Source organism: Nicotiana tabacum, chromosome 22 (assembly GCF_000715075.1).
Source record: "Nicotiana tabacum cultivar K326 chromosome 22, ASM71507v2, whole genome shotgun sequence".
In the NCBI taxonomy this organism is placed as follows: domain Eukaryota; kingdom Viridiplantae; phylum Streptophyta; class Magnoliopsida; order Solanales; family Solanaceae; genus Nicotiana; species Nicotiana tabacum.
Window position 1 is genome coordinate 108,330,054 of NC_134101.1, and position 16,498 is coordinate 108,346,551.

General features: G+C 35.1%; 1 protein-coding gene and 1 long non-coding RNA gene across 3 annotated transcripts; both read left to right on the forward strand.

The window, feature by feature from the left end:
* Positions 1-243: 243 nt before the first annotated feature.
* LOC142176015 (uncharacterized) lies at positions 244-2,757 on the forward strand. The gene is made up of 6 exons (XM_075243048.1): positions 244-567; positions 658-846; positions 969-1,152; positions 1,808-1,992; positions 2,080-2,314; positions 2,399-2,757. The coding sequence occupies exons 1-6, from the start codon at positions 244-246 to the stop codon at positions 2,755-2,757; spliced, it is 1,476 nt and encodes a 491-aa protein (XP_075099149.1).
* An 8,624-nt stretch (positions 2,758-11,381) lies between these two features.
* LOC142176693 (uncharacterized) lies at positions 11,382-12,974 on the forward strand. 2 transcript variants are annotated; one of them, XR_012705425.1, is made up of 3 exons: positions 11,382-11,618; positions 12,147-12,606; positions 12,684-12,974. It is a non-coding gene; the product is annotated as an uncharacterized LOC142176693 (long non-coding RNA). The 2 variants fall into 2 exon arrangements; XR_012705424.1 differs by having other exon boundaries at positions 12,488-12,606.
* The last annotated feature ends 3,524 nt before the right edge of the window (positions 12,975-16,498 follow it).

The window sequence follows — 16,498 nt, forward strand, 5'->3', positions numbered from 1 at the left end:
TAATAAATATCTATTCCACCTCATATCTTTCTCTTCTCCCTTCACAATAAATTGAAATTCATGTTCACTTGTACGAAGAGTACAAGATGCAATCTACGCACTTGTGTCTGCTTCTACAGATTTTTTTTCTGCTAAATATAAATCTCTTTTTCTGTTTTCAATTTTTTGTATTGATTGTCTCGGTCTACTACTTCTATTTTCATCAGTCATATCCGATAATCATTATTATTTTATATTTCAGCTATGGAACAATCTAGTGAAAACTCAAGAGCGAGTTGGAAAAATATGGACGTAGTAAAAACGTTTTTAGAAAGTTGTATTCAAGAGATATCCTTAAACGGGAGACTTGGAAGTAGTTTGAAGGCAGATTCATGGAACAAGGTTAAACTAGTTTTGGAGACTACTCATGGCTTTAGCATCACACAAAAGCAGATGAAGAATCATTATGACTATCTAAAAGAAAAGTATCAAGCTTGGTTGCCAATAACTAAAAAGACTGGCAATATTTATGACCTAGTAAGCAATACCATTCTAATGTCTAATAGTGAGTGGGATGAATACATAAAGGTTAGTTCATTATCTAGTAATTTAGCCTTTTATTTTCTTTTTTCCGTAAGAAAAGGATTTGACATGCATATTAAAATTTCTTTATTATAGGCTCATCCAAAAGCAAAGGCATTGAAGACTTCACCTCTACCCTTCCCTGATCTTTGTACTAAACTTTTTGAGGGTTCTACAGCAACAGGAATTCATGGTTGGAGTCCAAGCTGTACATATCCTCGTCCTGTTGTCTCTTATGTATCTACTACTATAGATATAGATACACTTGATAACATCGAAGATCTAGTTAGTAACAAAATGATAGAGCTCCTACTAATTATCCATCTCAGTCTTCAGTTCCAAGTGAAAGGAAACCTTTGGGAAAGAAAAAGAAGTTTTCATCGTCTTAATTGGAAATTGATGAGAAGATGAGTAATGCATTAGATATATTGATTAAAAATAATAATGGGCCTGACATTGAGGAATGTATAGAACAATTAGATGTACTTGGATGGGAAGAACCATTATACAGTGCAACTATTAGCATACTTTGTGAAGGTGACAACTACAAGAAAGTGTGGATAAAAATTCCAGAGGACGACAAGTTAAAGAGTTGGATTAAGGCCATGGGAAAAAAATTGGGAATTCTTTGATTTTGCTAATTTGCTAGATTCAGTAGACGTTAATAATATGGAACCTTCTTTGCCTTTTCTAACTAGTATCTATTATGCTTATTTAATTTTTTTAATAATATGGAACCTTCGCTGTTTTATTCAACTAGTATCTATTATGCTTGTTTAATTTTTTAATATTATATTATGCTTAGAACATTTTTTTCTGTGATATACCTTTTTTAAATGTCTTGTTTGACGTATGTTTGGTGTTTATGTATTGTTTTACTGATTAATTTATTGTGTTTATGTAACTTTTTTGTTTACATACAATGTTATGCTTACTATCGTGTATTATATATTTTCTTTGTTAAAACAGTTTAGATATGGACACTGGAGATCAAATATTATGGTTGATGTGCTTGTATTGGTATAGAAATTATTTTAGACTCAAGAATATCCAAAGAAATAAAGAATTAGCATCGTCTTTATCTGGTGATAAATACACATCAGAATTATTGTCCGGCTCTAGTCGACAATGCTTAGAATTGATGCGTATGTTCGACTATGTCAGCATTTTAGACATAAAGGATGACTCGTAGATAGTAAACATATTTCTGTCGAAGAAAAGATTGCAATACTTTTGACTATTATAGGTCCTAATGAGCGTTTTGTGGTTATCAAGAGAAGATTTCAACATTCTTCACAAACGGTTCACAAATATTTTCACGAGGTTCTTGAAGCAATGATGAAATTTGCCAAAGAGGAGATATTGTCGACAACATCCGATTCAAATTTGCATATTCCTAGTTCTCATAAAAAGCTACGAAATTTTTTTAAGGTATTATGTATTTTAAAATTATTATATATTTTCGTTAAAATTTTCTTATAACTTTTAACGTAAAAATAATTATTTATTTATTTGCAGGGAGCAATAGGTGCACTCGACGGGACATTAGTACATGCAGTTATTCCAGCTAATCAACAAATTGTTTACAGAGGAAGAGGAAAGGGCAAATGTTATCAGAATGTTTTAGCTATATGTGATTGTAACATGGTCTTCACTTATGTTTATGCTGGATGGGAAGGGGTAGCACATGATGCACGTGTTCTAACAGAGATCGCATCTAATCCAAATAATGGCTTTCCATTTCCTCCTCCTAGTAAGTGATACAACTTATTAAGTTATTGTGAAATAATAAGTTAGATGTTTATTATGTCCATTTAACCTTCTATTTTGATGACAGACAAATATTATTTATGTGATGCGGCATATCCCAACATTCGAGGGTTTTTAGCGCCATATCTTAATATTCGATATTGGTTAGGAGATTATCATCGTAGACGGGCCATAAATAAAGAGGAAAAGTTTAACCACGCTCATGCCCAACTCAGAAATGTTATTGAACGTGCTTATGGAATTTTAAAAGCAAGGTTCCCAATATTGGACAAGATGGCTCCATATCCTATTGATGTCCAAAGAGATGTTGTTATTGCATGTTTTGCAGTTCATAATTTTATCAGGAAAGAGCATCTAAATGATGACTTGTTTAATCAATATGATTTACCTCAAGTAATATTTGAGGAAGAAGGAGAACTCGAATAAGAATTGGATGAAACAAGTGGACCTAGCTGGACAGCTGAAGATTCGCAGTTTATGAACAATATGCGTGAAGAACTTGCACTTCAGCTAATGTAAGGAAGAGGAAATACTTGATAGTTTTGTATTATCGTTATTAGAAATATGTTTTTAATGTTTGAACATTAGAACTTGAAAAATGTTTAATTAACTATTTTATTTGAGTTTTATATATGGTATGTTCAAATATAGATAAATTGTACAAATTCAGTTACTAAAAACAAATAGTCTTAATCATTCAGTGTTCAGACCTAATGATAACATATTAATCATTCGGTTGTGTATTCAGATTCAGATGTCTGAATCTTAATACACATCTTCATATTCAGATGTGTATTCAAATTCAGACGTCTGAATCTTAATACACATCTTCATATTCAGATGTGTATTCAGATTCAGACGTCTTAATCTTAATAAAAACAAATGAGGCCTAAATTGAGCTACTAAGCCCAATATGGGTGACATGATCCTTGAAAATATTAGCCGACAGACCTTTAGTTATAGGATCAGCAATCATCAAAGTAGTACTAACATGCTCAAAATTCACATCTTGCTTCTTCACATAGTCTCTAACCATCAAGTACTTTATGTCGATCTGCTTGCTTCGGCTGCCACTTTTATTGTTCTTAGAGAAGAACACTGCAACTGAATTGTCACATAAGAAATCTCATTGTCCTTGAAATGGAATCGGCAATCCTAAGACCGGAAATAAAGTTTTTCAACCATAACGCCTGTGATGTAGCATCATAGCATGATATAAATTCATCTTCCAATGTGGATGTTGCAACAATGGTCTGTTGACACTTCTACAAGACTACTTTGGAGCTCCAGCCCCCGATGCCAGGATAGCTTGTCCCCCTGAGTTGCTCTCACAACAAAGACCTTATCTCTACAGGCCTTTCACTTGGGATGTGTATAAGAAAGCTACTTATTCCAGGAATCTTGGAGACACTCGCCTACACTTCTTTAGGGTACAATCAGATCTTTGTGAATAAAGGAAAAAAGTGGGGCTTGAATGGTTGTGTACATCCCCAAAGGGGAGTTTTTTTCCGCCCATTCCCCCTATGTTTTTGGCTTTACATATTTTTAAATATTTCCTAGGAGTACTAGCTTTAATGAAAAAATGGATTTGGTTTTCTCTTGTACTTTGATGAAGGTAAATGGAACTTTATTTCAGAAGCTCGATTAGCACTACGGTTTTCACTTTCAAACAAACTCGTTAATAAACTCATTTCAATAAAACCATTTTGAATATTTGCGAAGGAAGCTTTGGAGTAATGGTAAAGTTGTCTCTGTATACTCTACAGGTCACGAATTCGAACTATGGAATTAGTCACTGAACGAGACCTTGCGTGAATACGAGATACTACATGCAACGGGTTGTTCTACCCTTTTGCCCATTTGTGAATAATGCTGCAAGGAACTACGAAGTTATGATTCTCTGGTTCCATGACATACGCGTTCGAGCCAAAGAGTAAGTGAAAAAAGATCAATAGTCAATACTAAACACATTTAGGTCCGATTTGTTAAAGACAATGAAAGGAGTGCTGGTGAAAGGGTTGCAGGGGTTAAGGCGCTAGGCAATAGCAAGCATGGGAATAAAAAGAAACTTTTAATCCAATATTGACAAAGAATATTAACTTCGAATCAGAAAATTTATTGACGGATGGCGCCTGCCAATATCTTATTCTGATTTAATCAAAGGTACCATTGCACAGAGCCTACGCAACACAATATTAATAGGAACATACTTTCATCCATTGTTGTTCAAGCGTTGCAGGGAATCGCCTTTGAAACCTTTAGCAGAAAACCTAGAGAGCCTTCTAGTATATGCCTATCGTAGAATGCTAGACTGATGGAGTCATATGCGTATTTATAGGTAGGCTAGGGACTCTTAAGCAAATACTTTAACCTTAGAGACTTCTCCATAAATTATAATTACCCTAGGTACTCCTAATATATGGTAATTTCTTTCCATCAAAGAAACTACCATATATGCACAACTACAAATATTATCCGATATATTATTTTCATTGGGAGACAAGGTAAATAATTTATTACCTTATATGTAGGACACACTAGAAGTCTCTAGAAGAGACGGTAAATTTCTAACATTCTTCCACTTGGCCCACATATTAAAATCAGATAATCTTTTATGAGAGATAAACATATAAAATGGCCATAGACTTTATCACTCAACTAAGAGTTATGCAACAATCACTTTCGCTAGAACATATCATCACATGAATCATGGTGGTCATGCTTTTAAACAAACACTTCCTTTCATGTATTACAATGCACAATATATTCTAACAAAGTGTCTAATAACTTTACGAATGAAGTTAATATAAGTCATTCATAGACCAACTTTATTGATCCAATGATCACAAATAATACATGAAAAACCAAAAGTGTGCGCTGTCATGTATATCAAAATAAACATAATGTCTAGACAAACTGTTAGAGAGCAAAGCAAGACTAAATTGAGGTACTAAGCCCCATATGGGTTACATGATCCTTGAAAATATTAGCCGGCAGACCTTTAGTTATAGGATCAGCAATCATCAAAGTAGTACTAACATGCTCAAAATTCACATCTTGCTTCTTCACATAGTCTCTAACCATCAAGTACTTTATGTCGATGTGCTTGCTTCAGCTGCCACTTTTATTGTTCTTAGAGAAGAACATTGCAGCTGAATTGTCACATAATATTCTCAATGTCCTTGAAATGGAATAGACAATCCTAAGACTGGAAATAAAGTTTTTCAATCATAACTCCTGTGATGTAGCTTCATAGCATGCTATAAATTCAGCTTCCATTGTGGATGTTGCAACAATGGTCTGTTTGACACTTCTCCAAGACACAGCACCTCTAGCATGGAGGAAAATGTATCCTGAAGTAGATTTACCAGTGTCTTTGCATCCACCCAAATCAGAGTCTGAATATTCAATCACCTCTAATGAGTCAGAGTATTTGTATGTGAGCTTAAAGTCCTTGGTTCCTTGAAAGTATCTCAAGACCATTTTACCAGCTTTCCAATGGTCAAGACCAGGGTTACTTTAATATCTGCCAAGCATTCCTACCGCAAAAGCAATATCAGGTCTAGTACAGACCTGTGCATACACAAGGCTCCCAACAAGCAAAGCATAGGGAATGTCTTTCATTTGCTCCTTTGGAGTGTGCGCCATAGAGCCATGGTGAATTCTTACAAAACGAGGATGTCAATGGCCTACTTTGGAGCTCCAGCCCTTGATGCTAGGATAGCTTGCCCCCCTGAGTTGCTCTCACCCCAAAAACCTTATCTCTGCAGGCCTTTCACTTGGGATGTGTATAAGAAAGCTACTTATTCCAGGAAGCTTGGAGACACTCGCTTACACTTATTTAGGGTACAATCAGATCTTTGGGAATAAAGGAAAAAGAAATGGGGCTTGAATGGTTGTGTACATCCCCAAAGGGGAATGTTTTTTCGCTCACTCCCCCTCCGTTTTTGGCTTAACATATTTTTAACTATTTCCTAGGAGCACTAGCTTTAACGAAAAAACGGATTTGGTTTTCTCTTGTACTTTGATGAAGGTAAATGGAACTTTATTTTGGAAGCTCGATTAGCACTACGGTTTCCACTTTCAAACAAACTCGTCAATAAACTCATTTCAATAAAACCATAGGGAATGTCTTTCATTTGCTCCTTTTCCAATGCATTTACTGGATATTGATTCAATGAGAATTTGTCACCTTTAATTATGGGTGCTGCTATAGATGAACATTCATCATCTCGAATCTTCCCAGAATTCTTTCAAGGTAGGCCTTTTGAGACAGTCCAAGTAATCTTTGGGATCTGCCTCTGTGAATCTCTATGCCAATGACATAAGAGGCTTCACCCATACCCTTTATCTTAAAATTCTGGATAAGGAACTATTTAGTCTCGTGCGACAATCCCAAGTCACTACTTGCAAGCAAAATATCATCCACATATAGGACTAGAAAAATATATTTGCTCCCACTTATCTTAAGGTATATACACTGATCAATGATGTTCTCCGTAAATCCAAATGAAGAAACAACATTATGAAATTTAATATGCCATTGGCGGGAAGCCTGCTTTAGCCCATAAATGGATTTATTCAACTTGCAAACAAGGTGACTTTTGTCCTTATCACAAAATCTTTCAGGCTGACGCATATATACCTCCTCCTCAAGATCTCCATTTAAGAAAGTTGTTTTCACATCCATTTGATGTAACTCTAAATCAAAATGAGCTATTAATGCCATGATTATTCTCAATGAATCCTTCTTTGATACTGGAGAGAAGGTTTCATGGTAATCAATGCCTTCCCTTTGAGTAAAACCCTTGGCTACAAGTCTGGCTTTATATCGTTCGATATTACCCGATGAATCTCTTTTAGTTTTAAAGACCCGCTTGGAACCTATGGTAGAGAATCTCTTTGGTAATTCGACGAGATCCCAAATTTTGTTTCTAGCCATAGATTCTAACTCTTCTTTCATGGCATCATACCAAAGTGTGGAGTTTTCTCCACTCATGGATTGTGAAAACGAGCATGGATCATCTTTTAGTCCAATATCATAATCAGACTCTTGGAGATATACAACATAGTCACTAGAAATTGCTGGTTTTCGAACTGTTGAGGATTTTTTTACTCTCACTGGTTTAGACACTTCTTCAGTGGGTTCATGTAAAATGGGTTGATCTTCATGTGGCTCCTCAAGTGGTGGCGGCTCTTGAACTTGTTGCTTTTCAGATAATTCATGAGAATTATTCTGAGCAACATTCAAGTTCCTAATATATAAAGGTACCACAGGTGGTTCCCTTATTTCTTCCAATTCCATCCTTTGAGTCAAACCGCTCCCACTTTCTTCATGTTCCTCAAGAAATTTAGCATTTCTAGCCTCAACAATTTTAGGAGAATGAGAAGGACAATAAAACCTAAATCCCTTAGAGTTAAATGCATAGCCTATAAAATAACCACTTATTGTTCTTTCATCCAACTTCTTTAGTTGTGGGTTATAAACCCTCACTTCAGTTGGACATCCCCAAACGTGCAAATGGTTTAAACTAGGTTTTTATCCTTTCCATAACTCAAAAGGTGTCTTGGGGACAACCTTGTATGGAACCCTATTTAAAATATATACAACGGTTTTTAAGGCTTCACTCCATAAGGATAAAGGTAAACTTGATCTGCTGATCATGCTTCTTACCATATCCATTAATGTCCAGTTCCTTCTTTCTGCCACACCATTTTGTAGTGGTGTTCCTCGCATGGTATATTGAGCAATTATACCTTCACTTTTAAGAAACTCAGCAAATGGACACTTAACTTGTCCCTTATCTGTGTACCTACCATAATATTCTCCACCCCTATCAGATCTTACAGTTTTGATCTGAGCACCCGTTTGTTTCTCTACTTCTATTTTATAAACTTTAAAAGTATCAAGTGCTTCTGATTTATTAAACAGAAAATAGAGATACATATATCTTGAACAGTCATCAATAAACGAGATAAAATATCTCTCACCATTCAAGCAAGGGGTAGGAAAAGGTCCACATATGTCTGTATGTGTGATCTCAAGCAATTGAGTACTCCTTTTGGCACCTTTAGTTGATTTGTTGGTCTGCTTACCCTTTATACAGTCCACACAAGTCTCAAAGTCAGAAAAATCAAGAGTTTTTAGAACTCCATCATTAACCAACCTTTTGACTCTATCAATAGAGATGTGTCCCAATATCTTGTGCCAAAGACTTGATGAGTCTCATTCATAATACATCGCTTAGTGCCAATTTCTTTATCATGCAAAGTTAAAACATTGCATTGGAATGTGGGGTCTAGCTCAAGTTTATATAAATTTTCATTCAAATTTTCAAAACCAATAACTTTATTATCTTTCAAAAGTTTCACAGAAGGATAATGAAAATTTACATCATATCCACTAATCGATAGTCTTGAAAGAGAAATTAAATTTCTAGAATATTCTAGAACATAAAAAGTATTTTCTAAATCTAAGTGAAAACCATCCTTCAAAATGAGCCTATAAGTCCCCACGCCTTCCACACGTGAACGCATCCTATTGCCAGAATAGACGTATTGTTCACTTCCTATCGGCTTCCTCTGAGTTAGAAAGCCCTACATGATTTTGAAAATGTGAATTGTAGTACCAGAATCAATCTGCCTTATATTATCAGAAACTTCAGTAAAATTAGATTCATAACATACAAACGTAAAATTACCTTTCTTCTCAAGCCATTTCTTGTATTTCAGGCAATCCTTCTTCCAGTATCCCTTTTTCTTACAGAAACGACAAACATCTTTGTCAAAGGTTCTTTTCTTCTTCATGGAAACACTTTTGCCCTTCTTTACATTTCTCTTACTATGAGTCACCATATTAACACTTTCAGGTATCTCATGCTTCAACATCTCTTCTTCTTGAACACATATAGTCAAAAGTTCATTGATTGACCATTTATCCTTATGTGTGTTGTAAGAAATCTTGAACGGACCATATTCCGCAGGAAGTGAGTTGAGAATGAAATTCACAAGAAATGGTTCAGACATATCAACCTCAAGGGACTTGAGTTTAGCAGCAATGTCTCTCATCTCCATAATGTGCGCACGCACTGTACGACTTCTGTCGAAAGTCATACTTGAGAGCCTCTTCATAAGGGTGTTGGCTAATGCCTTGTCAGAGCTTACAAATTGTCCATCAATTGCCTTCATGTAAACTTTGGCCTTATCGCTATTAGGGATAGAACCCCTAATGCTTTGGCTTATGTGAACTTTTATGAGCATTAAACTTAAGCGATTAGATCGCTCCCACCGCTCATAATTAGCCTTAGCAGCTGGCGTACTTGATTCCGTGAAAATAGGTGGTTCATCCACACGAAGTGTCAGGTCTAGATCCGAGCACCCTAAAGTGAGAAGGATTTTCTCCTTCCATTCAGCATAATTGTCACTAGAAAGCATTGGAATTCGAGCATTCTCATTAAAAATAGTGGTAGGAAAAGCGATAAAGACTACAAAACAAGGATAAACATACATAAGCTATGAAGTACAATCCATCAAAGGTGAATCGCATAAAATACCGATTCGAAGTAAATTCTAGACCTTCCTGTGAGCAGAGGTTGCAACTCATGCATAGAATTTACTTTACTTTATTAGACTAGTAAACCAAGATATACAAAAATTAATCCGTACCTGTGGGCATAAGATTATTTTCAACTTAAAGGTTTAATATCTCATTCCAATTAATCTCACCAAAAATATTACCTCCCTGTAGGGTCGGGTTACCATTTTAATAAGATAACTGGACTAAATAGATGTCATTATAACCTTTAATCACTAAACGTTATGTGATTAATTAACTCAATTTCTTTTATATTAAGTACTCAAGATGTTGTGGCCACTCCTAAATATATCATATAAAAAAAACTCAAAAATGACATCTTAGTAATTAACCTTAATAATCAACTTAAACAAAATATTGATTAGATTCTAACAATGGGCAAACGAAGTATAAGCAGATGCCTATATAGACCCATTAGGAGAACAATTCTATAATCAACTTTAGCAAATATTGATATGACTTGTTGTATTATCCCAAATAATAAAAGTAATCTTGTAATCTATCAGAATAGTATAAGAACTCACAGAATCATATCAATGATACAATATTTATTCCAAAAGAAAAGACAATAGAACTTAAACGATCTGGATTAAAATTACCTTTAAGAACAGAACAACACAAGTCATCAATCATTCGTTGGAATCCCTTTTAACTATTGGACATCGATTTTAAATAAAAGTTTAAACAAAGACTCGTGGGTAAATAAATTAGAACATATCTCACGTACTGGGATTACAGCTTCAGATCTATTTGATCAAACAATATGAATAAAAAGGCCACAATATGCATAGATTTAATAATCATGTACATCCAAATCTCAAGATAAAATATTTTATTTTATTTGCCTTATCTGGCCAAAACTAAAATCGCCACCAAGAATATATACCCAAATCTATCTATATTTAAAAAGAGAGGAAGAAGCATCCTCATTAAGCCAAGTGGCATCATCATAATAGGCCACTTGGCATTTTAGGACAACCCTCTAAAAAGAATAGGAGCTAGAAGATTATTTTAACAAAAATCAGATTTCTTTATTTTTAAAATATTAAAGATTTCTTTATTTTAAAAAGTTAACTGATTTTAAAGCTTACATTTGTTAATCTTTAAATTTAAAAAGGAAATCTGATTTACATTGTTATTTAAAAATTAAACATTAATTGCACATTTTAAAACATATGTTTTTGACTCTCTAACTTTGAACCATGAAGACCAATTTTTTATATTTTAAAGAGCTTTATTTAATTTAAAATTTAAAATTTATTTATTTTAATAAAATTAACTGATTTTAAAACATTCATCTTAAAAATTTAACTGATTTAACATACATTGTTTACTCGTTAACTTTAAAAAAGAAAACTAATTTAGATTATTATTTAAAAATCAAAAATTGCACATTTAGAACCCACTTTCCCTATCCTCCGCAAAACCACTAAACACGATGCAAACGCACGATTGAAAGTGAACTACTCCACGATGCCGACTTCTATTTCTCCAACTTATAGTCGGTTCTTAACTTTGAATCTTCCGCCTACTATCAAAAATACAAGAAAACATACGATTTCAGCAAATGTGGCTATTCACAGTGATTTAATCAAGCAAGTTCAAAGTTCGAGTTGTTCATCTGTGAGGAGTACCGGATCCTTACCATTCCAATGGCATTTTCTCGATTGAATTGGTTCTACAAGATGAAAAGGTATTAAAAATATATTATTATCTTATAATTCGTTTTTAAATTTGCATATATGCGTATTCATGGGATAATCAATAGCAAAAACCTGATTGAAGTATTTGTGCACCAAATATATGTATCCTTAAATATGTTTCTCAGTGATATACTAAGCATGTATCATGTGTTTGCTTCTCCATTTTTCAATGTGAAAATCTTTATTTTTTTGCTCTGTTGTTCGTATATTTTTTTAATTTCTATACATGCATGTATGTAATATGCTTTTTTTGTAAGGGGATCGAATACATGCTTCTATTGGCAAGTCAGTGCTGCATTTTTTCAGAACACATATTAATGATCCACTTCTCCAATGAATATCTTTGATCTGGCACCATATGATCAATTGATAAATAAGGTTGATGTGAACAAGCCTGAATTATTCGGTAAAAATAACGTTCATTGTAAACTTCTAATTATTACTTTCTCACTTTCATGATGTTATTTTCTATGGTTTCTATTGGTGGTACTAATATTGTCTCTTTTTGTCTTCTTGAGCGAGAGGATCTTAAGGAAATGGCCTCTCTACTCTCTTTAGGTATGGGTAAGGTCTGTGTATACACTATCCTCTCCATACTGAGTCATCGTCGTTGTTGTTGTTTGTAAACTTCTAATTATTATATTTTCTGTGATTTAATTAACATCTTCTAATTCTTTAGATGTAATCGGAGAAATCCCAATTTTAGTGAGGTTTAAACGCACAAACAAGGTGAAATTTCTAGAAAGGTTATGAATGCCGAACTTAAAGATGTTGAGCAAGAATAAACACTCATTTACTGATTATGGATGAATTTGGCAATTACATATGCTAAAATTATCTTTCTATTTCTATTTGGCAGGACGAAGAGCCGCTACATTCTAGGGCAAATTATTGATCAAATTGTATCTCATATGCCAAGCTTTAACAGCCAGCCTATCGTTGTTGTTATGCAGCTTATAAAAGCCCATAAATTTCAAGGTAAAATGCAATTATTCACATGTCTTTTCTTTGTGAGAGGTTATTTCATTACATCTTACACATACGTTATTTCGCAGATTTATATTCGGTGCTCCATAGTTGGAATGTATCAAAGTTTTGGATTAGTCCAAATTTTCCTCAATCTGACGAGTTAAGAAAATGGTTTAATATAAAAAAGATCCCTGCATCAATACTCAATTTCTATGTTTTCAATCTAACTGTTTTACACTTTGTTAAATTTAGATTACTTTATGTTCGGGATAGTTTCTTTGAGAGACTGACTCAAACCATCTATCAGCAAAGTTTTTGCCTCTGATGAGTTAGCTAAGGGCGTTGTTCAAGTTAAAACAATTGATGAATTAGTGGAGTCCATGCAAGTGACTGAACTATTTTGTGTTATATTACTTCAATCATTCTTTAAAGTTATTTGTTGTTCTACGTGCATCTATTACAATGAATAACACATATCTTTAAGTCGTTGTGTGATAAAATCAAGATAAAAAACTATTTAACATGACTATTTTTGTTGTCAGATTGATACATATATTGTGTACTCTTATTAGCCAATGATATGTAATATGATTAGAAGGTACCAGCCAAACAAGTCGGACCATCTCTTTTGCCTTCACCCCTGTCCTAGATTTCTCAAAAAATAAGCTTATTAGGCAGCGTGCGAGCGTACATGTCACGACCGCAGTTCGTCATCCGTGAACTGTCGTGATGGTACCTAGTCTCTACGACTAGGTAAGCCTAACAAATGCGGAACATAAACGGTACTTGCAGAAGAAATAATCAAAAACCAAAATAACTTAATGGAAACAATAGTTATAATGCCGCTCGGCATATACAATACAACATTTTCAAAACTAAGTACACTATCCCAAAATCCGGAAACTCACGGAAATACAAGCCTTTGGAATATCTAATAGTCTAACTCCATACTATCTAACAAGAAAGAAAAATACATAAGGGCAATGTTTAACAGCTAGAATAGAAAGGGTCTCCTCAGTCTGCGGATGCGGAAGATGTACCTCGAAATCTCTAAAGCAGTCGCCTCTCTCAAGGATGGTAAGCCTGAGTAGTGGCACCTGGATCTGCACAGGAAAAACATGCGCAGAAAGGGGCATGAGTACACCACAGCGGTACTCAGTAAGTGCCAAGCCTAACCTCGGTCGGGTAGTGACGAGGAAGGTCAGGGCCCTACTGAGATTAAATAAATATAAAGATCAACAGTATAGAACAAAACAATATAAATAAGTATAGCAGTAAAATAACACAGGATGTACAGGACAACAACAACTATACAAAAGCAAGGTAAACACGGAAAGGAAATACAGATCATCACCAATAGTAACAATCGGGGATCTCCCAAGATACCGTCATGTAGTCCCATATGTACATATCCAATGGATCTCCGGGGATCCCGTCCCGTAGTCCAACTCATAATGCGTAGGGATCTACCGGAATCCCGTTCCGTAGTCCCAAATATAAATACCCAGTACTGGGGGAATCTACCGGGTGCATTCTCGTAGTTCCGTATAACTGTGCAGGAGGATCTACCGGAATCCCACATCCGTAGCCCCAAAATAAACAAACAAGGGGGAGCTACCTGAATTCCACATTCGTAGTCCCAAAATAAATACACGGCAGCAACAGGAAAATCTACAGAAATGGAAATATTTCATAATAAGACAACAAGTGATTCTAGCTAGCATGTTGCACAGAATTCAAGTAAGGCAGGTCGAACAAATAAAGCAATTAAGTCACTTAGACATGCTTTCCTAAGCTAACAACAGGCTTAATAATGCAAGTAATAGAAACAGGAAAGGAAACATGCTAGTAATTACTTAAAGAAAACTGGAGTTCCAACAATTAGCACAAGTACGCACTCGTCACCTCACGTACAAGGCATTTCAATTACCAAATATACCAATCCTTAGGGGAAGGTCCCCCACACAAGGTTTGACAAGCCACTTACCTCGAACCAGCTCAAAATCAACCCGACACCACGTCTTTACCACGAGTACTCGACTCCAAATTATCCAAATCTATTCAATTTAATTGCATAATATAAATAATACTTCAAGTAACTGATTCTACAATTAAAGTCTAAGCTAATCCGCGAAATTATTGAAAATGACAAAAATGCCCCTCGGGCACATGTCTCGGAATCAGGTGAAATTTATATTTTCAGAAACCTCGTACTCTCACGACTCTATGCATAACAAGAACAATGAAATCGGAGTCCAAATGACCCCTCAAATTCTCATTTAAAGGTCTCTTAAACTCAAGCCCTAAATACCCATTTTTTCAAATTTTTTACCACTAATTAGGTCTTTAATCACATAAAAATGAGTTATGAAGTCAAGGATGTTACCTCCAAGTGATTCCCCTTTGTTTTCCTCGAAAATCTCTCTCAAAAGCTTCAAACCCGGATGAAAATGGTGAAAGAATAGCTCAAATTCGCGAAGGCGACAATTTATATGTTTTGGCCCAGGCATTTTCGCATCTGCGGTCCAATTTCCGCTTCTACAGTACCCCATTTGCGGTCCTTGAACCGCATCTGCGATTTTTCACTTAAGTCCCAATTTTCGCTTCTACGATCCCTTTTACCGCATCTGCGGCATCGCAGATGCGGCCCCTATGCTGCTTCTGCGGTTACAACCTTCCCAGGCCCTTTCCGCTTCTACGCTCCTTTCCCCCGCATCTGGGGCATCGCACATGCGGTTCCCAATCCGCAGGTGCGGAAACACTAGAAGCAGAAAATCTGAAGCTTCCTAAAAAATTCTAAACTCTTCGTTAACCATCCGAAATCACCACGAGGCCCCCGGGACCTCAATCAAAAGCACAAACATCACCTAATACCTTATTCAAGCTTGTACCAATATTCAAAACACTTCAAACAACATCAAATCAACCAAAACACATCAGATTCAAGCCTAAGTTTCTAAAATCTTCTGAATTTCGCTTTTGATCAAAAACCCAACCAAACCACGTCCGAATGACCTGAAATTTTGCACACACATCCCAAATGACACCACGGAACTATTACAACTCTCGAATCCCATTCCGACCCTCGGATCAAAATCTCGCTATCAAATCGGTTCAAAAATTCAACCTTCGGCATTTCAAGCATAAATTAGCTACGGACCTCTAAAATACAATACGAACACGCTCCTAACCCCAAAATCACCCAACAGAGCTAATGGAACCATCGAATTTCCATTCCGAGGCCGTATTCACACTGTTCCACTTACGGCCAACTTTCCAACACTTAAGCTCACATTTAGGGACTAAGTGTCCCAAAACTCTCCGAAACTCAACACCAAATATCTCAGCAAATCAAAATAGCAGAATCAGTTAATAGGGGATCAGGACATTAATTCTTAAGACGACCGGACGGGTTGTCACAGTACATGCTAAAAGTGTTCTCAAAATGGACAACGTAGTACCTTTTAGAGGCAACTAGAGAAGGAAAATTATCGACTTTACTTTTAGAGGATCTTGAAAATAGTATCTAACTTAAGAGGAAATAATAAAGAGATAATATGCTAGCTTTAAAATTTAACGACTTAATTATATATTTGAATACTTTTTGTAGCAGTTCTGTTGTAACATGAACAACTTTTGTAGTTTAAACTAGGAATTACCTCTTTTTATCAGTCAAACAGCTATAAGATATTATTATAACTGTAGAGAAATTTAATAATTACGATAGAAAATAGTGGAACTTTTTTCCATTTAAATATATGCATTATTGTAATTATTTTGACTTTATGTTCTAACTATTTTTTTTTTAAAAAAAAATACACTTTATGTTCTAACTGTTTTGCTTTTTCACACTAAATATCTAATAATTTGCTCGGTTTAACTATATATTTCAATCTCTTTA

What these genes read in the sequence shown, in the direction of transcription:
- LOC142176015 (XM_075243048.1), top strand. Translation starts at nt 244, where the DNA reads ATGGAACAATCTAGTGAAAACTCAAGAGCGAGTTGGAAAAATATGGAC. An exon ending in AGTGGGATGAATACATAAAG is followed by an intron (nt 568 to 657) that starts GTTAGTTCATTA and finishes TCTTTATTATAG; the next exon opens with GCTCATCCAAAAGCAAAGGC. An exon ending in AGAGGACGACAAGTTAAAGA is followed by an intron (nt 1,153 to 1,807) that starts GTTGGATTAAGG and finishes TGACTATTATAG; the next exon opens with GTCCTAATGAGCGTTTTGTG.